Below are 22,989 nucleotides of genomic sequence, written 5' to 3' on the forward strand. Positions count from 1 at the left end.
TTTGGTTTAAGATGAAACAGAGTGAGAGTCACACACAAGACTAGTGAGGGGAGAAAAAAACAGGGGCACCAGATGTTCTTTGATGTTTATAATAGCATATATTATTAATATTAATTAGACCACATAGTCAATGACGCATTTGGGACGTTTCCAAGTCAATTAAGCCAAATGGCATTCAGGAGACGGCGGAACAATATTTCAAGGCAGGTGTTCAGAACTCCCTGGGTAAATCTTTTTATCTGCATGCTAGGAAAACAAGCATTTTGAGCTTAATTTGAGCCTCATATCTGCAATAATAATTAAAAAGAGGATTAAAAGACAGAAGTGAGGGGAAGATCGAAAAGCCAACAGGTAATCTCTTCAGGCAAACCAGTCAGACGGGCTCATCTCTGCCTATGATGCAGTTCTCATACACCAGATTGCAAGTTAAAAGATGCTTTTACTGTTAGCAAACACACAGGATACAGGGAAGAAACTGGAGCAACAAAATGAAATGTGATATTATATGCAGCAGCCAACTTCATCTGTGTTTCTGGCCGAACCACTGCTCATGTTACCATTCACAGTTTTACAGACGCTTATCACTTTAGGCTCTCGTGGCTTACAGTAAGAGCGGCATGAAGGCAGGAAATAAGGAACAAAACACATGTAGGGACAGCGCCATTACATGGTGTCTGCTCACTGACCTTGAGGTTAAGAGCTTTGAATGGGACTAATTAATAACTGTCAGCAGATTTCATATTTTTTAGCCATGTTTTATTCAGATCGTGGATGTAACTGGCCTAATGTAGGTCAGGGGGCTGCAGAATGTAGCTTTTATGAGTTTGTCCTTTAAGAAAAAAAAAAGAGTTGTAACTCCTAATCTCAAATTATAATTAAAGCTAAAGTGCATTTTAAACTGTGTCCTGATTAGATATTCAGACAAGTCATTTGTAACCATCCCTCCTTTTGAAATCAATGAAAGTAGAGTTTCTAATTTAAGATGCTGGGTATTTGCAGTTAAATATCTAAATCTCGAGCTGCGTCTGAATGTTTCCAGCAAAGGCAGACTCGCTCACTCCGACAGCCACCACTGTACTATATTTGCTATCCATATTGAGAACATCAATAACTTCATGACTACCATAGGGCTGACTATGAATAATGCAGCCAGTAATTCTGGACTAATCAATGTTCCTCAAGCTGAACATCTGGCAGTGGTAATTCTTCCTCAGCATCACCATTCTCCTGAATTAGAAAACACTCTTTCCGTCTCCCTTCCTCTATGTCCAGCCATCAAGACAGACAGGCTTGATCAGTTACAAGCAACCCCTCCACAGTCTCCACCCCCTTCACTGAAAAAACTTATTCTTGTTATTAAACCCTCATCAAGTGGTGCGTGTTCTCCATATGTGTAGGATTTACCTATCTGTCCCACAGCAGACCTGTGCGTTGAGCCAGGGCCAGCACTGTGTGATTGTGTTAATTAATCTGTCATTGTGAGCGCAGGGAGCAGCTGCAGAGGTCTCTGGGATATATTGTCAGAGCTAAACAATGCGGTGCTAAGCCCCCAGAGTGAGTCTACCATTACACAGGACTAAGAAGAGGGAGGAATGGAGGGGAGGAGGAGTGAGACCAAGAGAGAGAGGGAGAGAGAAAGCCTGCCGGATCCATCATTGACTAAAGCAATGACGCCTGACCTTTACAATGAATTAGTTTCCATGCTTAATATTGACTGAAATTAGAGTCTGATACTGAATGTGCCATCCCAGAACTCTGCACACTCAAATCCTCAGCTAGCCAACTATCATAAATGTTTCCGGGAGTGACACCGTATGGTCTCGGAGATATGGGAGAGGAGGGAAAAGTGCAAACAGCGGAGTTTGTATGTGTTTCTTAAAGAGCAACCGGAGAGGGATTTGGCCACAAAACCGCCAGCATTTACATGTAAATATGCAGCTACCAGTATGTGCGTACAATATGGAAACAAAACATCTAAGGGGATTAGACCTGATCCATTTATCTCTGCTATACGGACATCATTTAAGAGGATACTGGATCACATCCCACCAGAGCGCATCAGACTCAGATGTACATAACAGTCCTACTCCAGCAGGGAGAATAAACAAAATAAAACACACACATTGGTAATGAAAGAAATAAAACAAAGTTTGGTCTCATTTCTTTCCTTAACAACACTGTTACAGCAGTAATTTAGCCTCTTGATAACATGTTAGCAGGATGCCATGACAAGAAAGGCATCTACCCATTGAGCCAAATCATCCAAATCACCAGGTGGAAAAGAACACTATCAATAAAAATACCAGGTGGTAGATCAAATCATAAAAATCACTGGGTGGTATATATCAAATCATTAAAAACACCAGATGGCATGCATTAACATCTTGTGCCCCCGTAGGCAAGGGGTGGGGATGTGACAGATATAAAATAGAGAGTACTAATTATCCCCACATTTCAACATGATGCCATTATCTTTAAAAGAAAGACAAAGCCCTTGTGGAAAATAATATCTGTGGTGTGTTGCTGACCCTGGGCGTCGTTCCTACCTACTCAAAGTGACAGAAAGACTGCAGCACGTATTTGTAACAGAAAAAAACTGGAATATTAAAAAAAAACAATCAATAAATGGCAAGCAGAGATTCATCAATATATCAGCCAGTAGCACAGAGTTTGCTGAATATCATCTTGTTCGGTGGAAACTCAATCATTAAAAACTCCAAAATCTAAATGTCAAAAATTTGATTTTTTTTTTTCAAACAACACTCCAAAATCTTAACATTACTTCCAGTCAGAAAAAGGAAAAAAAAAAATTTAATAATTGCTTTAAACCTAATTTTGCCATGGTCGTGAAAAATTCGGAGCTTAACTAGAAATACTATCTAAACTTTCACCACCAGTAAAACTACTTTAACACATTTTAATTCTTTATGAAAAGGAAAATCCTCTCTTCATGTTCATCGCATTGATCATATCAGGTTCAGCTATATTCATGCGAGAGCAACAAACTGTACAACGTGCATTGAAACGTATAATTAAAAATGCTATTAAAGACTTGTGGTTAAAAGATTTTTAATCAGAATTGTTCCCAGATATGTCTTTACATAAATTTGGGCATTTCTTTATTTTTATATTTACTCACTTAATAGATTTCACAAAGAAATCAGAATTGGCTAAAATCAATACCAAAAGGTGAAATCTTTGAAAAAAAGACAAAGACTGGAAATTGTTCTTAAGCCAATGATTGATGCATCTCTCATTAAAACAATACCCTCTACATCAACATTATGAGTAGTTCTCTTTGTCAGACTTATTAACATTTGCTGATTTGTTATGTACCTGTAGGTGTAGAGGAGGATTCTGGTTGATTGTTGACGGGATTCCCTGCCTCTGTGATCATCTCCGCTGGACCGTGGTGACTCACGCTGCCTGGGCTCCCAGGTCTGCTGACAGCCTTAGCGTCTGTATCACTAAGACACAGTTTCCCATCATCCACAGGGACACCCCTCTCAGGCAAATAGGTAGAGCACTGATGCTGCTGCTGCTGTTGCTGTTGATGATGATCTTTTGGCCTGTACATTTGCTGATCAACAGGGATCCCAGGTGACATGATCTGCCAACCTGCATAGCTACCACTGTTGTTGAGAGCATCTCGGTTTGAGATGACTTTCTGCAGATACTCCATGCTAGTGGAGCTCAGTTGAGGGTGGAGATGACTTAAGGTCAACAAGGAACTCTCTGTGTCTGTCAGCGGACCTGGACCGGAAGAAATCATCCTCCCCAACACCTCTCTGACCTTCATGTCAGTGCCTGCTGTGGCCATCATGAGGTCGTAATTGGGTAAATCTGCTCGCTCAGGCGCCTGGAACCTGTTGTTCATTCTGGAGATGTATTGGGAGTAGATGTTGCTTGGATGGTCCTGACTCAGATTGTTCATGCTAACAGAGGAGTCGTGATCAGAAAGGATGGTACTCTTAGCAGCAAGCTTGTTGAGGTGGACTTTCATATGGTTCTTGAGAAACCAGGGCTCTTTGAAGCGGCGACCGCAAATTTGACAGCAATGTTCAAAAGAATCTTTGTGTTTTCTCATGTGACCCTTCAGAAACCAGGCCTGGCTGAAGGTCTGGCCACACACCTCACAAGGGAATTCACCGGCGGGCTTCCCCTTATCACTGGCTCCCATTGACAGCTTCTGTCCTGGGCCCGAATCAGCCGTTATGTGTGTCATTTCAACGTGGCCAATGAGATCTTCCTCTTGTGCAGCAGCAAACTCACACAGAGTGCATTTGTAGGGTTTGTGCAGGATCCTGATGTGACGCTCGAGTTCCTGCTGCTTCCTGAATTTTCCCTTGCAGAAGGAGCAGCGGAAGCCAGCGCTTTGGGGCTGGATGGATTCATCTGGGGTCACCTTAGGAGATGTGGCTCGGTGTGGTGGAAGATCTGCTGCCCCAGAGATGTCTGAGAACTGCGACTCTGTTGGAACGGTCTGCAGAAAAGCTGGTGTTTGCTGTTGGCTGATGTTACCAGCTCTCATCTGCCTGTCTCTCAGTATGGCCCTCTCCTCCAGCTCATGAAGCAGCCTGTTCTCCTCCCTTATCCTCCCACGGCCTTTGCCCAGAATGCCTTGCTTGTGTGTACGAAGGTGTATCTTGAGGTTGCCCTTCTGCGCGGCCCTATGGTCGCAGTATGGGCACTTGAAGGGCTTCTCCCCAGTGTGAGTGCGCATGTGGAGAGAGAGGATGCTGTTGAAGCGGAAGCGCTTCCCACACAATGGGCAGGGATACTTCCTGTTCTTGCGGTTGTCATCCTGAGCAGAATTTACCTGTGTGACAATGCTTTGATTGGTGATTCTCAGGAACTGAGACAGCTCCACTCTCCCGTTCATACTGCTGAGTATTCTTGCATCCACAATTTGATTGGCCAAGAGCGCCATCTGGTTCCTAACCGGGTGGGTGGATGTGGTAATGATGCTGTTCACTCAGGATTTGGGTGGTGGTCCTGTGATGTCGGTCAGCAGTGCTGGTCTGGTACAGTTCGAATGTCGGCAGTGAAATGATGTCAGTATGCAATTAATCAGCAGAAACAGGCTCAGAGTTCACGCTGTGCAAATGAAGCATCAGTTTGTTGTTGCTCAGACCTGAAGAAAGAACAAAAGGAAAATCAGCTGCAGCTCCACAACAACATGCACATCATGCAAACACATTACAAGACAAGCACAGAATCACATAAGCATCCGTGAGAAGTCTCACTGCAGCTATGTGCTGTCAATTTAAAGTGTAAATTTGTACTTCTGCAACTGCTGTATAATGCCAGTGACACACCACAAATAGGTCAGGAAATAGAGCAAAGTAGGTTCTGACACTGTTCATCCTGTCTTAAGTATACCTGTGGTTTTAGATTATTGTTGGAGACTGTAAAAAATGCTGATTACGTCTAACCACAAAGGCTTCCTCAACAAATATCTCATCTTTACAAAAGGGTAAGGTAAAATTCTTGTCTCGATCACATTTTTGACACAATGCAAAAGCAGCACAAAGATCAAAGAGGGTCTGACTCTACTTGGCCTTCCTTTGAATTTCACACAAAAAATGAAACACTTTTAAGAAAACATGAAAGTAAATCCTCACGGTTCTTTCAAGCTGATCTGTTGCATATTTGTGGAAAGCTCTTTACCAGAATAAGTCCAGCACACTGCAAAGCTATTTATACATTTTCCTTCACATTTTGTTATCTTAAATCCACTAACCCGCATGTACTATGTTATGAGTCTATGTACTAGATCAACACAAAGTAGCACACTGAGAAGTTATATATTTTACAAATAAAAGTTTGAAAAGTGTGACAGTGAGTAATTTTAAAAAGTTGCAATTACAACTGATTCTCACATCTACAGACTGAACTTGTTTTGTATTGCTCTGTGTGAATTAGCGTGGCTAGATGGAGAGTGACTGTAGATATTTTCTAATAAATTTGAAATTTACCATTCCTAGTAGTACGTCTAAGGTTGGTGAATCACCTCCCCAATCATAAGTGTTTAGCAGCTTGTAATGCTGCTCGTGATGCTGCGACTGCCATGTTTCACAGTGGTGAAAGTTATGTGTTCAGGCGAAAGTGCAATGTAAGTCTACATTCACAGATGTGATTTGAATGTTGGATAAACAACTCAACAACTCAACCGGATAGCCTAACTTTATATAGTATTTTCAACAATTTATGCCTTGTGGCTAACTGTAAAGAGGGCTCCTTTTGACATTCTTTTAATAATGGCTTTTTTGTCACTTTCATTAATGCCAGATTTGTAGCGTGAATGAATAATGGTTGTTAGATTCTGCCACCTGAGCTGTGGTTCTCTGCAGCTCCTCACGAGCTGCCTCTTGGCTCTCCTTGGCTTGCCTGTCAGTTTGGGTGGACAGTCACTCCTTACATTTTTGCTTGATGGACTGGACAGTGCTCCGTTTAGAGCAAATGGATTTACATTTAGATGAAATCCCACACAAGTGGATTCGACTGATTTCTTAAGGCCATTGCTTGAATTGGGTTTTACTTAGGCGAATCAGACTAAAGGTGACTGGATACAAATTTTTCCCCCACTCTTCAGATTTTATATGTAAAAAAACATAATGGGACAAAATATTGCAGCATTTAAGAAGCAATAGTAGCTTTCCGTTGCACGGTATCTTATGAGAATAGTAAAAAAAATAATAAACATTTCAACATTGCAAGGAAAAGAGTCAAATAACAGAGACACTAAAATAAGGATTTTCAAATGGAAAGCCTGCACTTGCCAGTTCCCCCTTTTTTTAAAATTAAACTGTGGCAAGAAAACAAAGCTTCAAATTCACGTCGCGCTACAATGGTAGAGGTCACATAGACGAGCCCTGCACAGCTCCAGAGCAGCAGCAAAGGGCACAGAACAAAGGCTGCACTGTCCACTCTGAATTAACACAGGCTTACATCATCCTGGACTGCAACCTCACTCAGTCACGAAAATGATGTACACAACACCACACAGATAAAAAGTTGGCAGGCCGAGAGATATGTTTTGTTCTATCTGCTTCAAGCTGCAGATAAAAAAAAAAAATCATTTCAACCATTAGGAACTGGCTTATTCTTAGGAATTCTGCAGATTGTGTCAAAAAGTGCCCAAAATTGATTTTTTTTTTATTTTATTTTTTGATTTCTTAACCTGGTAGTCTCATGCCATATTAGAGAGCACAGTTTAGCCTCCTCCCACTTCCCACTCCCCTTCAAGGATTACGGTCATTATAATCATTGTTGCATTTGCCTCTAATAATATCATTACAGAAGTGTAGCCTTGAATGTGTAATATTGCACACTGTATCTAATTTGGAATCTGCACAGTCAATAATAATTGATTAAACTCAGCTTTAAATGACTTTACAAAGGCCGTGTATTTTTTTTATTTTTTATATCTTTTAACCACTTGGTGCGTTTCTTTTAGTAAGAAAATAATAACATTTTCTCAGTTGTGGCATAGAAAGAAGGAATAAAGCAAAAAAGAAACCTGAGGAAATTACCCCCTGAAGAAAACAAAAAAACTTTTCCAAACTAGACTTAATGCAACTAAAGGCTTCCTAAAAATCAGTTTGACCATGAGTCTAAGCCACCTGCTGCTGCATAGCAACCTCAATGAGACGTGAAAACGTTACACATAAAACCACAGATAAAGAGCTGCCTGCAGCCACGGCTGCTCTGAGCAATGTGTCTGCTCTGAGCTGAGATCAATGTAAGGATATGGGGCTGACCTAATCATATCTGACAGGGAGAAAGTAAGCAAACGACATTAGCATACACTGCATCTACTTCATATTTACAGAAGGGGTATTTCCGATTAACTAAGCAATAACAAGGAGGCCAAAAATGGAGAAAATGCATCACTTCTGAGTGAGGGCCAGGCATTGCAGAAATTGGTGGAGATGTGAGCTGGGCCATTAGGTGTTTTTCTCTGTCAGAGAGGATTAGGCTGTTTTGGTGCAGATTGAGAGGGTGCTTGATTGCTATGAAGCACAGTGTCACAGCAGCGATTCATAGGTGTGGCCGCACATAGACGAAAAAGGAGCAGGTGTGATTTAGCACAGGCAATAAAAGGGGAAACAAAAATGTGGCAGACACACACACACGCACAGTCAAAGCAGCCAAGAGCGCTGCACTTTCAGAGTGATTTCAGATAAAGCGATAAATCTGCTTCCACTACAGTCAGGCAAAGAAATCTGTAAAAAAAAATATATATATATATCACCACTAAGATAGAAATTCAGTGTTTTCATCCTTTAGTGTATGATGCATATTGTAAACATAATTGAATTAAAATCACACAAGGACTTGCACTAATCTCTGGAATAATCTGAATCTTTGATAAAGACGTGTAAAAATCCCAAAACAAATGCTCCCATTAGCTCAACTTACAAATAGTAATACAATTAGTTACTAAAACTATGCAGATGAAACACAGCTCTATATTTCAATGTCACCAGGTGCCTATTAGTCCTTTCAAGCACCAAGCAGATGCTTAGGACAAATAAATGTGTGATTGTGCCATAACCTTCTGCAGCTGAATAGAAACAAAAAAAGTTTTCCTTCCACCAAAAGATGAACGGTCAAGAGTCAGCACATAGCTTCAACTATTACAGCTAGAAACTAGTGAACAGCCCAGAATCTGGGAATAATGAAGGACACATAGTAAACACATGTAAACAATTACTAAGTTTTCCTTCAATCACCTGAAGAACATTTTCAAGGTTAAAGGGCTGTTGTACCAACAAGATCCTGAGAAACTCGATGTGTTTATCTTCAGTCAAACTACTGACTGCAAAAAAAAATTCAGACAGCTGCAGCTGATCCAGAAATGCTGCTGGTCGCGTTCTCACTAAAACCAGGAAGAAAGAGTACATCTCTCTCTCTCTTATAAAGTCCTTATGCTGGCTCCCTGTAACTCAGAGAATAGACTGCTGTTGTGCCAATCTTCCAGATCTCTCAGGTCTTCCAGAACCAGAACCAGCCATGTAGAAGTAGCATTCAGCTTCTATGCACCACAAATCTGGAATAAACTTCCCAAAAAAATGCAAAATAGTCAAAACTGAGTTCAATTAAATTAAGACTAAAAACTCACTTGTTTAGAGTTGCCTTTAACTTTGTTAAAGCTTTGTTTATTTTGCCACTTCAACTTTGTGCTTTAATTGTTTTTGGTTTAATTTTTTTAAATATAATTTGTAGCTCTTCTAGTTGGTCTGTAGCGACAGAAATAAAATTGTCTTGCCATACATATTATCCAGTCATCAGAACTACAGTTATTGCATTGCTTAACATTTTCTATAAAATAAATGTAGTTTAAGAATATATCATTTGTTTCACTTGGTTATAAATATGATGGGACATAGAGACCTAATTCCCTGAGCCCCTCTTCAAAATTAAAATAAACAAACAATAAATAAATAAGAAAACATTGCTATGAAAATAAGTGTGTGTTTGTCTTTAGTCAGAGCTATAATTAAAATGTTCAAAACAATCTGAACTCTAACAAAGAGGCGCGATGAGGACCCAAGCTTATGTTGCCAACACACAAAGTAAGCATAAGGGTAATGAGAATCAAGACAGCTCCAAAACTTACTATTAGAGGACTGCGGTAAAAAAGCTGCAGCTTGAAGTTCAAAAGACGAACAACCGGAAGCTATCCATATGCTAGCAAGCTGTTTGCTAAGTGGCCAGATCCACAGCAGAAACAACGTTATGACATTTTAGAAATTTAGCATTTTCTAAATCTGCCTAAATGTAAATACAGTGTTCAATTTGAGTACTTGTACTTTTTTACTTTTAACTTTTGTGCTCTGATGCGTAAGTCAGATTAAGGTTGCAAACATTGTCTGACACATCCGAACCTAACAGAAAAGCTGGGCATGACACTGACGTTGAAGCGGTTTGATGCCGAGCATATCTGTTGATATCTTACATTGTTTCTGTTGTGGGCCTTCCTACCTCAAAATGACAAGTTATGGTCAAAATTCCTGGAATTCAGTGACTTCTCAGGCTACAAAGGCCGATTGTCTAAATATTACAAAGCAGGATCATGTGCGGAAAGTAAAAGCCCGATGCCATGCTTTATGCCCCCCTTCATCTCACTTCAACCCACACGTCCACCCACCAAAGTAGCAAGCCAATCATCACATGGACTGCCCTGTCAGGGGGATGAAGAGCCTGAACAAGGAAGAGGGCAGTGGTAACACAGCTGCCCGGCATGACCCAAGCAAAAGATAGCGCCCATATACTTTCTGACAGCCAGATTAATGAAACCCTATAGGAGCTCCTCTGTAGGCCTCCCAAAAGCCTGACGGAGACAGAATAGTCTAACCAGCACCATTCATTACTGCGGGTATACAGAGCACAGAAAGAGCACACACAGCACTGACAAACTAGCTCCTTGTGAGTAATAGCTAAAGAACTCATAAAGGAATACATACACATTTGTTGTGGATGCAGTAAATCTATGCCACTCCTTTTACGACTATCAAAAATCTGGCTTGTGCCCTGTAAAAATAAATCAGCCGTGCATGTGGTGCGGCGATGATGTGCAGTTATTTGGGAGTCAGCTATTTCATATGTTCAGTGAAAGAAGGCTTTCGATTAATTTTGTTTGTCTCCCTCTCTCTCAGTTATGCAGATTAGTGGCATTGAATGCATGGAAAAGAGAGAACAAGTTCCTTAAAGACACAGCATAGTATTTTCGTAACTCAGATGGAAATAAATAGCAGGTTTGTAAGAAGGCCACCAGCTGAGCCTCTACAAGTAGATTTAAAAAAATGCTTTTAAAGCAACAGTCGAAACATTTTTTGAGTTAGTTTTTGTTAGAAGGTTTTATGCATTTATCATCTTTCCTGCAAAAAGTAATTTGTTTCTTATTTTCATATATTGTAAGTCTCGATTGGGTTTTCCTGAAGGCTAATGCTAACCGCTAGTCAAGGGGGCCAAGAAATTTCAAAAACCTCATAGTGGTTTATTCGAACTCTATTTATATTTTTGAAACTTTCTTACTTTTCCTTTGACCATTTTTTATACAGAACCTAATGCTAATTTAAGGAGGCAGAAGGCAGTGCACCATGAGTAATCTCCCCATGTAAAACTATATTAAGAGCAAAATATATTAAGTGTTTCTGGTCAGTGAGTGACAAATCAAAAAGTAAGGGAATACAGAAACTAATAGATGCATTTTGATGCCTATCTCAACTGCAGTTAAAGCTACAGTAGCATGTGTGTTGCACAGGTCAGCATTCAATCCATATAAATTAGAGTTGTCAGCAGTTCGCCGCTTTTTATTTCTCTTGTACCAATTTTTATCTTGCCCAGCAACATTTCCTAAAAGCCACAGTTTTGAGGAAGAGGGCAAATTGTTCACCTGCTGCTTAAGGGGAAAAGGTCATCAGGGGTTTCCACTTCACTTGCCATGATGCTACGCTGATTGTCGCACTCAGATATAACTTAAGTATTATGTTGAATTGGTTCATATTTGAATAATGAATAAATGAATAATGAATAATTTCCTGTTTGATCCCCAGACCCAGAGGATTATCTTACTCTATAAAAGAAGTATTTTGGATCTGATCATTGTTAATAATAACCTCTGACTGGCCTATAAAATCTGTAAAGAGTAAAAAAAAAAAATGCCTCTTTAATTACAAGGACTAATCAGTTGCAGCAGTGTGGGGAAAATCTGCTTTGCTTCAAGTGCAAATTTGGTGATGAGCTATGCTTTGCTCAGAAGAGCCCAAACCATCCAGCGTCTCTGGCACTTGCATTTCTTATTGAAAACGATATTCAGCTGCTTTTAGGCTGCAACTTTGTAAAGCATTTATATGCCTTGATTCTGCTAACTGGCCAACCACTAATCCTGAAGTATCAATTTCAATCTTTGAAGTGTCAAAAGGTCACAAATGCAAGTTATGGGACAGTGAATATGTTGAAATGAAACAGCCACAAGCAAACTAAATCAAACGCACGCAAATTCATATTATTATAGCTCAGTCTGTTAAGTATTGCATGATAGATGTTAACGCTGCATTCAAAGCATTAATCTGTCTTTCTCAGTAGCTGTCACACACATTAAGGCAAACCACTTACTCATGAAGCATATGCAAAGACGCCAGCTCTAACACAATCTATTTCTCCCAAACATACATACACATACACAATCACGCACACGCCGGCACATGCGCATAGAATGTATTTTAAATCACTAATGTGTAAACAGTTGCTCATGTTTGCACAGACCACCTGTTCTTTCTGGACACAAACAAAGGTCTGGCGTATGACGGGGCGAATTAACAGTGTGGGGTGCGTAGGGGATGCCTTGCACAAGAGAAGCCTATCCACATGGTGTAGGCTGGATCAGATGGTTGGGCCCCGTGTGACGGAAGCCGCCTCCAATGTAAACTCACACAGATCCCCTCCAGTCTGCAACATACTGATATGTTTTGCCTCTCCGACAAGTACAACCTCCCCTGATGAAAAAGATGCAAACTCTTGTTGCTATACCATTTAATTCAACAGGAATCCTGACAGCGAGGAGATAATCTTGCTTTTACATCCGTGCTTCGCATCAGCCAATATTTGAGAACAAGGAAGGAGTTGAGGAGAAACTCGATCCACTTTGAGTTGCGAAAGCACTTGAAGGCACTAAAAACAAAAGTCATTAAACGAGTCATCACAAAATCACAGCAGGGCTCTGGTAATGCCACTTACAGTAGCTCATTAAGCTATGGCATCCACAGGAAAAAACTGACAAACAAAGAGCATAATCCAAGGCACATTAACTGGGCTGATAATTCAATGAACTCTCATTTGGCAGCCATCTTGCCCTTGTGATGGTCTTTTTTTTTTCTTCTGTAGCAGAGCACCGACCCCTTATGAATTTCCTAACTCTCTCTCCCTTCCTCTCTCTTGCTCTATCACACACAAACACACACACCTACACACACACACACACACATAAGCATGTATACACACTCTCTATCTCTCTAAAACAACAAAACATCCACCATTAGACAACGGGGTACCAGCGTAATTAGAAAATGACTTCCTTTGCAATCCTAGCTAAGTAGTTTACACACTGTAATTACAGGGACAAAATCATCTTTTCATCATTTCACTGATTGAGCTCATCAACCCAGTGGGATCCCAGGACTGTGCTCAGGCAACATCTGGGCTAAGAGAATTAGCCCTTAGTTTAGCGGCCCTTTCGCAGTGGCAGGCGAAGCGGCGTGAACACCGGACACGGCATTTCTGGAGCACGTCTCCAATTTTCCCCCTGTGTTGATCACAAGCTCAATCAAATTGTTGTTTATGGTTTACTTGCTTTCAAGTAAATAACCAGAGGTGCATCTATTTTTTCAGTGACTATATGATTAATAAAAGCAGAAAAACAGCTGAAATAATGAGTTTTTAAAAACCCAGCTCAAGAGAACCTCTTTCATTTTCCCAAAGGGAACATCTGGGTCACCTGATATTAACATGGCACAGATCAGACAACAGGATCTCTCTCCAACTGCTGAACCCTGTAGTTTTGGGGAAAAAGATGGCCATCTACAAATCATCAAGGATGCTGATATAGATGCTGAAACTAAATCAAACAGTGTTGATGGCTGATTCCCATGCGTGTTTGCCAGTCATGATTGCCATATTGGGTTTGCTTTATCGAATCGATGTTGCACGTCAGTACAAGAGTCATACCACAATGCATCCTGTTCTCAATGTTATTGGTACTGACAAGTCAAATCAAGTTTTCAGTTTGCCATGGTTCTATTCACAAACTGCTTTTCCACATCATCTATTGCCACAATTATCTAAAAACCCTTGCCATGTTCTCACACATGACACAGGTGGTTGGTTACTTATAAATAGCATTCAACTTAGTAACACTTATAGAGAATTTAAACACAAATCATCGATGTACTTAACAATACTCCGTCCTTTAAGATGACAATTCAATTTTGACTTCTGTGTTTTAAAGGTGCATGTTGTCCACATAAAAGCAATAAAATGACTAGAGAAATCAAAAACCTTTTGCTGTGTACATGGCAAACTATATAAATCAGAAGTTTGATTAAGTTTAAGGCAGAGCCTGACCAATAGGTTAAAAAAAAAAAAAAAAAGAGGAGACATTTTCTGGTGTAGTAAAACTTGCGTGACGTATGTTCTGGCAGCAAGAGAGGAAGGTTTTCAAGGTTTTCAGCTTTCATTTCAGGGAGGCTGAAAAGACGACAGCCAAGATGCTCTGTTTTATCTTTCTTTAGTGTTTAACCTCAGTCATAAAACATGCTGGAGTTGAAAATGTCTGCAGACTATTAAAAATCTGACTGAGGATAAGAATCTGAGTACTGAAGCTAAGACAGTCAGAGGCTACTGGGGTTTTTTTTTTTTATATTAGTAATGCTAATATCTAATCTAGCATTTTGAATCAAATTTAAAATCTCAGCTTGTAATTATTTTTGTTTTAAAATAGCAAGCCACATTTTTATGGTGACTGATTTCTTACAAACATGCCATGATTGCTGTTTCCCCCTGAAGTAAACTACGAGGTTTTTTTGCAATACGTATATTCCATACAGGTTAAGAATTTAAAACAAAATGTTAAAACAGAGAGAAGCACTGACTGTAGCATTCTGCTTGTAGCAAACTGCATGCAACACAAGGTTGATTGAATTAATCCAACAGAATACAAAGAGCAGTTGCAGCACTGTGACCATATCTGTTTCCCATGCTTCCAAAAAATCCCATATCAAAACTTCCACTCCCTTCTAGATCACTGCTAAAGCTCTGACGAGTGACCTTGTAGCACAAACAAAAGCACATCTTTCCATGGGAAGCTTACTGTAATTCTCTGCGTTTCCCAAGCCTTGACTTTCTAACAAACACATGTGGTCCAGGAGTTGAAGGTGAAGTGCTTTCGCTCGTCTCTGTCCTGCAGAAAGGGCTCCGACTGCCTCTGTGTGTTGGCAACAGAGGCAAGTGTTTAATGTGGCAGCTGTTAGCCTCGTGGATTTTCACTAATCACTCTCTCCTGATTACTCTGATGAGTGTATGATGCTCTTAAATAATCAACCCGCAATGAAAAAAAAAGAAAAATAATTATCATCATCTCCCTAAGTAGTGCAGCTGCACCCGCCTGCAATAATTACAACTAGAACAGGGCGCCTTCTCTCGTCACTTACAACCACTTATTATTAGAGATAACGCTAATTGGTGCAGTGGTGGGCGACAATTCTTCATGGGGTTCATCGTAAAAAGCCAAACCTTAAAAGTTATGGCACATTAGAGGTCTTAAAGCCAAGGTGCGGTATTAAACGCGGCATGCTGAGACACGGCGATAATCTGAGTCAGGGGAGTAGTAGACGTCCTATCAGTAGCCCCCTGGTTTCTCTCGCTGCCTTGCCCTCGCTCCACCCTTCCCCCCACGCCTGGTATCAGCCTGGCAGACACAATTAACATTTTCATAAAAACAATTCCCGGCCTCCAATAGTCCAATGTAATTTGTTTTCCATCTCTGTTCATTAATCATTGTTTAAATCGGTGAGCCATCCCCTCCACTCTGCCATCTGCACTCAGCTGTGTTACAGATATGACACCTTCCCCCTTAATGGGAGCTGACAGCCAAGAGAGGAGGCCTGTGGAAAATAGCTTCCTGCATGTGCACTTCCACCTCACATACTGCCAGCAGGTGAGAGAGGGGTATTTAATAGGTTCTGATTAATCTCACAGGCAAACAACGCTACATTACAACGTTAGAAGCATGCAGCACCACGTTCTATATGTGCAAGCCGGAGTAAGTGGATCAAAAACTTGTGCAGGGATGCAATAGGAGTGGAGCAGAGCCTTAGTCGAACTTCAAGTCTGTGTTTTTCCCTCTTCTGGTTAAATTAGTGCAGCGTTCCTACAATATGCTATTGTTTTCCTGGAATTGGGAGCAAGGTTATTAATTATTCACTGTTGTGTTCTCATATGAGGGGGCTATGCTTTTCACTGTATTGCCTCATAGCTCAAATACTTAGGGCCATGGTTCTCGGGCGAATTTCATGAGGCAACATTACGGCGAAATTATTATCACAAAGCATACACTTAGGAGATTAAAACTTTCCTGAAGAGTTTGAATGATTGGAAATTTTCCGACTTTTCTCTGATGCGATTTCAAAGTTCTGGGATTTCCATGTTGGAAAGAGACATCAAATAACTTTTGAATTTCTTTTTTTGTTTTTTTTTTTCCAAATGATTTCTAAGCCTAAAGTCTAAACAGCTTAGGCATTGTTGCGGGGAGAAAATCCTTCTCAGTGTGGTGGTAAGAGAGTGCCAAAAAGTTCATCTGGCCTGTTGATTTTACCGTGGATTACAGATATTCAAATCATGTGCCTCATGTTCAAACAAGTGCTTCTATCTGGGAAGGAAGTTGCCAAACAAGAGCTTTGTCATGTAATCTGTCTGAATTTACAGCAGCATAATGAGGAAACAGGCTGCAGCGTTACTTTTAATACTGTTTCATCCAATCAAACTCTGTTCATCTCCCACCAGATATTTATGGGAAATCGTTTCAGGAATTATTTTTTCAGTTTTTCAAAAGTGTTTCACCTGAGCACAAGCTGATCTGTTTAAATGTGTGACAGAGGGTGCCAACCCCAGACCAAAGCAAAGTTTGAAAGTGTTAAAGGGACTCAATTGGCCTGTGTGTGTGCAGGGATGGAGAGGCAGCAGCACTTTAACTCATGCAGGGCAGGTTGAGACACTACTTGTCAACAGATTAGGGAACATTTAATGCAGACAGTACAAAATCAGAACAAATATTATTGACAAAGAGGTTGCCTTCATGTGTAATTATGTATAAAACTAATTATTTAAGTGAGCTAAAGTCAGTTGATCATTAAACACCAATTGGTAAAATTTAATTCTTACGCTAACTGAATCATTTCTGTTGGTTATGTCGGAGACAGATCAACAAGTAATAGTGCCGTTGTTTCTGGTCTCAACTACAAAGAAGCAACTTGAAGAGTCTGACTTTTTTTTCTTTTTTTTTTTTTCCTTTAGTGGGGAGCTGTTCCTAACAAGGACAGCAGCGGCAGTAGCATCATCAGTAAATGATGTGTATATTCAAAGCTGAATATTTCATGTTGATTGATCGCACTGACTGCCACCCACCTGCTCCTCCTCCTGTCCCACCGGAGCTGGCATGAGGAGAATTCAGTAATTGAGAAGAGCAGAGCATGGTCTCTCTTTGCTCACATATGACAGATGGGGCATCATCGCTTCAAAGGAGAGCATTTGGAAACAGGAGGAGGAGGGGAGGGTCTAGAAGGGTGAGGTGAAGAAGGGCAAGTGTAGCTTTGAAAGTAGCTGTGCCATGCTGTACAGGTGAAGGCTTAAAGAAAAAGAAGGTTACTTTTCCTCTATTAAACTAAGTGCGATGGCAATCAAAGATCTATAATTAAAGATACAAATTGAAAGTTAAAGGTAGTTTATAAATACTTTTTTTTTGTACACCTTGCATCCTTAATCCCAGCCACCGCCATTGGATCAAACTTGAAGTGAAATGAACAGAACCCTGGGCAATCCTCTTCCTCTGTACGCCAACCACAATCTAAGGTGATTCTAACATCAAACACCATAGAAAATGATTTCCTTTTGGGGCGGCGCATGTCATGGTGGTAGAGTGGACATGCCATTAAGAGGTTCAACTCTCAACCTCAGGACCCTTCCTTAAAATCTTTGGCTTTTTCCTGTCAATAAATGCTGTCAAAGCCACGGAGAATATTTAAACTACAGTAACTGCTTCTTTTTTGTGTTTTAACAAATAAAGCAAAATAAAATCTCAGTTTGTGTTTCAAAGAATTTATGCATTGTGTAGAATATTTCAGCTCAAGTTTTGATCAGTCAAAGGATTCTCCACTTTGAACTAAACCGACTGAAATGCGGTCAAGATTTCATTCGATCAAGCATCAGATCGAAGCTCCATGCCAGATAGCAACACTGGCTCTTATATTTTCCTTATGCTGGGGTCACTCATCCCCCATTAATGGAGCATGCAAATAAATGAGCATTGGTTAAATTATTTGGAGTCACATCTGATAGTTTGATCTCTAAAAACATGTTAGGCGCCCCGACCAACCCCAAAACTGTGCTGCTCTGGGCAGTGAGCCAGTGCGTCCAAAGTAAAAAAAAGAAAGAAAAAAAAAAACACCACTGGACACACAACTTCATTTGGAGGCATAATTTTTTAAAGAACTGACAGTGATATAGCAAGACCGAAGGTTAACGAAGTGTGAAATGGATGATGACAAACGGTCACAAATGATCCAACTATCCAGAAATAAACACTGAAGAAATGCGCACTTGCTGTTTCTGCGCCTTCTTCGAATCTCGGCTCCGTCGATGAGGATAACTTCTGCTGAACGCCTCGATCACCTCTCACCCTCTTCGCCATTACTTGCGACTCGCCATCAAAAGAAAAATCCCACAGAGACGTCTCTGTGAAACGCGTGCGTGTCAGAATCCGTCTCCTCAGAAACTTTTCACAAATAACTTCAGTTAAAACCTTAAAACAAGGAGGGCAGAGATTCCCCCTTACCTGGCCGGCTCGGCGAGGCGCAGCGGAGGACGCGGCGTGACGGATGGGAGTTCAGTGGAGAGTGATGTGGAACAGGATCACTGACTGCTGACTGACGGACTGAACGCTTTCGCTCGCTTTATCATAAACGCCCAGCGCACGGTAGGACGCTGATTTCCCCCCTTTTCGAAGTGTGGATTCATCTGCAACGAGTCAGGTCTGTTTAAAAAAAAAAAAAAACGCTAAACACCGGGCGATGCCAACCTTGCGCTTTGTTGTGCACTATTTTCAAGTGAAGAAAAGAGAAAATGAAATCTTTTTTTTTTTTTTTTGTGAAATGACTCGGGATACTTCGACATGTCCCGAAGCCGTATGTCTCCCTCATCTGGCCGCTGGTATGTAAGTGTAACAGACTGTCTGGCACCGTGCGTAAAATGTGCACCGGCGTCTCCAGGACGCAGACTTCAACAACCTTTTCCCCGATAAGCAGGTATTTGGATGCATTACATCGTATTGTGCGTGTGCCATTTGTGACGGGGATTATCTGCAACACTAGTAGTTTACATTTGAGAAGTTCCGTGAAAGCAGGACCATCATTTTTGCAAGGTTTTTAGTTGAACGATCTGATCCTTTGTTTTGTTCGCCGCTATTTTGTGGAAATGACTGCTTCTCTCATTGCTTTTCCAAATTGTTGCCATAGAAGGGTTAAACATGTTACTTGGATAATGGCTCGCTTAGGGAGGTTTAATTGGATGCTAGCAACATCCATCACACTTCCAGCAACTATCTGACCTTCACTGGAGATTTTGCCCCTCAAGACATCGAGCATTATCAGTCATCTTGTTTGTAATAGGTGAATGCACTGCAGATATGTTCTTTTAAGAAACATTAAATAAAACCCAAATGAAGAACTATGTACTTACTGTATGTAAAAACAGCAACAGGTTGTTTTTTTTTCCAGTTAAAAAGAAAAACACCAGTGTATTAATGATTTTTCTGGTTTGCTTTTTTTACAGTCAATACACCAAGAAGGCACGTATTTCTATTCAACCCTCTTGAATCAGTTCACATCTCAAAGTCCCTGTTTTGTCTTAGTTAATTTTGCACAACGAGACAAAAATTTTGGGGCATTATTGTTTGCAAAATAGCCCTGATTTAGAAAGATTCCAAAGAGATCATCAGAAATGTTCCACTCTTGCTGCAGATTTTGAACACGTCCTAAACTATTACATTACCTCTCTGCCTGTATGTCTAACGTCACTGTCCTGCTGGAAGGTCACCTTGTGGCCCAGACTCAAAACTTTAGCTGGCTCTTACAAACCTTCTGTCTGGATCGAAGCTGTAATCTCGTCGGCTCTGATCAGCAAATAATTCCACAACATGATGCAACCACCGCCATGTTTCAAGTTGAGTTTCGAGTGATGTGCATTGCTTTGCTCATAGACCAAAAGGCCATCTGATAAAACTGCCTTCTTCCACGTTTTGCAGGTCTCATGGTAAACTGCAAACAGGTCTTGTAGTTTTCTTTCAAAGTCGCCATTAGTTTTGCTACCTCTTCATAAAGACTGGACTTGCGGATTGAATGACTAATAACTGCCCTGTCAAAAGAATCTACCATCTAAGCTATGGGTCTCTATTAGAGTTAATATTGATCTCTTGGCTACTTCTGAATAATTCTCTCATTCCCTGGCCAGGTGGGGGTTCATTTAATCAACAACTTCATTTTGGATGGAATGGATATTTGTTCACTGTTCAGCATGGTGAAAGTTTTGGAGGTTTTGTGCTTGATGGACTGCTCTTCTTTTAAAGATCCTGGGAACCTTATTCGGTTGAATGGCTTCATGGACCATTTAAAGAATCCATTCAGTTTAAATATACAATCCTTTGTTGGAAACCTGAATTTTTATTCATCTATTTTTGTTACACTAACAGTATGATTATCGAACACATACTGCCAAATCAACGCAGAAAGGATTCCCCAGGCACTTTTTTTTTTTAAGGAGTTGCTCAAAGTGTGAAAGTTTCTGATGTCAATGTAGTAAAGCAGATATATTGGCTGCTGTTTAATCCTTTCTTTTATCATTTGGAGTCTTTTGCAACTCTTCACCTCGCCTCGCTCAGGCCTGAACACCTGCCTGGACAACAATTCCTGCTTGAGACCTTCATCAAACAACTTTTAAAATCCCCTCTTAATCCCAGCAATGCAGATCTCCGGAGTGTTCTCTCTCATTACTAAGTTTGCATCCTAGATTTCTTTGAAATGTAGTTCCACCGCACTCTGGCATATACCTTTGCAGCTTAACCTACATAAGTCCATTGATCTGTGTCTTACCAACACAACGCTACTATGTTAAGCATTGCCTAATCTGCCTCATGCTACCTGGATTTTCATATTGGAGAAATAATCCTAATGAAAGGTACAGGAGGTGGGGAGTCACCATAAGACCTGTTTAAAAGCTTCTTATCACAGAACTGCAGTATTTTTTGTTACCAAAAAGGAAGTGATAGCCCATTAAATCTCACTCCGTAGCTTTAATTAAAGGACGGGAAACATTGGTGAATATCATTTGGCCTGCTAATGTTTAAAGTTATAGAAAAATGACAGCTAGGTGCCTCACATCAAATAAAACAAGAATACTCCTCCTTTTTGTACATCATTCTTCATGAGCTACTTCACGAAGAATGACTTGTATTTAGAAACGTGAACAAAGTCAAAACAGTCTGAAGTTGACGCGTAATCCTGAAAAACCTCATGAAGTTAAACTACAACGTGATAGCTAAGGCATTTTAATACCCAACCCAGGTAAAGATGATAAAATAAAATGCATGGGTGTTACATTAACATCAAGCACAATCACAACTCCTTTTGATGACTTCAGAATACACAAAAAAAAAATTGTGGGGGTAATTCTCATTGCTTACTTGACCTCAATTGTCATCTCGATCGTTCACAGTTTCTTTATTACAACATCTAGGAGGGGAAAAAAAGCTCTTTGGGTGAATCACATTTAGAGGTAAAACCATTCAAAAGGCTGTAAAACAATCAGCAAGCATCTTTTTATTTTTATCAGTTAAATTGTGTAATTAAGAAACTTTCACAATCACAGATGGAAACATCAGAGTAAACAAGCTGAGACTATTTTGGTACAGATAAAGAAACACCAGAGCGGAGATCTAAAGAGCTTTCATGCTGACTTGTAGCAATCTGAAGTGATTTTTATCTTGCAAAAAATGCTGCACTCTAAACCAAATGACTCCAGAGATGACACCTGGTAGAATACATCTAAAGGCAAAAAGCAACAAGAATCTGCCTCATAAACTGGGCACAGAATTTGCATGAATTGTTGCTTTGAAAGCTACAGGCTCCCTTATTTTCCCAAAATAAGGCAGCCTCTTATTTTGAAGAACTAATACAGTGAGACTGCCAGCTTTGCGACGACTGAGTGAATTAATCCGCCAAATAAAATATGCCTCATTCCTGAGTAAAAAAATAAAAATAAAATATGGCTGGTCAGCAGGTGATCATATTAAAGCTATCATGAAGACATAAATCTGAAACTGTAAAACAAAATTTTTATGTCTCTCTTGACAGAATATTACAGTAAAAGTTCTGATTCAATATTTTATTAACATTTTAAAGTACAATCTGAAGACTACACCGAAAATCCTGTTTTGCAGAGTGGACCGTAAATCTGCTAAATTTCAGCAAACACCTCTAAAAATAATAATAATTTGTCTATTGTAATAGTCTTATTTTTTTACTCTTTAAAAGAACAAAAAATTAAAAAACAATAATTATGCATTCACCTCTGAAGATATCTATTTGAGATCAGCTTTTTTAAAAGTCTTTTTCTCTGAAACATGACAACATGTTTTTAGAGAAAATCTTTTGTTATTGTTACTCATCCAAAGTAACTAAAAAGAGACTGTTTGGTTCATCAAAGAATTAATCTCACCCAGTTTATACAACTTTACAAACTTTTTTTTTTTTTTTCCAAATTCTCATTTTATTTTTGGGAACTAAAGTAAAAACATCAAAATGTAATAAGAGATCAAGCAATGAGCTTGTTGTCTAAGATTTCAGGTGTGTTTCACTTACCTTAACATTCTGGGGGATGAGATGCATGAGATGATCTGGTCTGGGCGATTTGGTCTAATGTTTCCAATCACTGTCCTGGTGAAAGACGGAATGATTTTTTTTGGATTGATTTCCTGACACCTTCCACTCCAACTTTAGGGTTTATTTTCTGTCAAAAGCACAAAGATTGTATACCTTTCCGGTCTTTCCTGCTTTTATGTAAGAAATTAGTCAATTTCTCATGTCACATTTATGTCCACGGGAAACAGGACGTCAAGGGTAAAACAATCCAAAACTCCTACGGAATGGATTTAATTAA

The 22,989-nt window shown here is 40.0% G+C and overlaps 1 protein-coding gene across 1 annotated transcript in view; it reads right to left on the reverse strand.

Annotated features, from left to right (window-relative positions):
* The window catches only part of LOC129364562 (zinc finger protein 536-like), a 34,544-nt gene extending 16,075 nt beyond the window's left edge, over positions 1-18,469 (reverse strand). The window contains exons 1-2 of the mRNA XM_055037263.1: positions 18,379-18,469; positions 3,337-4,974 (exon numbers count right to left, since the gene is read on the reverse strand). Coding sequence (XP_054893238.1) covers positions 3,337-4,974; positions 18,379-18,469 — 1,729 coding nt within the window. The remainder of the gene's footprint in view (positions 1-3,336; positions 4,975-18,378) is intronic.
* Between the last annotated feature and the right edge of the window lie 4,520 nt (positions 18,470-22,989).

This window comes from Poeciliopsis prolifica, unplaced genomic scaffold (genome assembly GCF_027474105.1).
Source record: "Poeciliopsis prolifica strain line A6 unplaced genomic scaffold, Auburn_PproV2 SCAFFOLD001, whole genome shotgun sequence".
In the NCBI taxonomy this organism is placed as follows: Eukaryota; Metazoa; Chordata; class Actinopteri; order Cyprinodontiformes; family Poeciliidae; genus Poeciliopsis; species Poeciliopsis prolifica.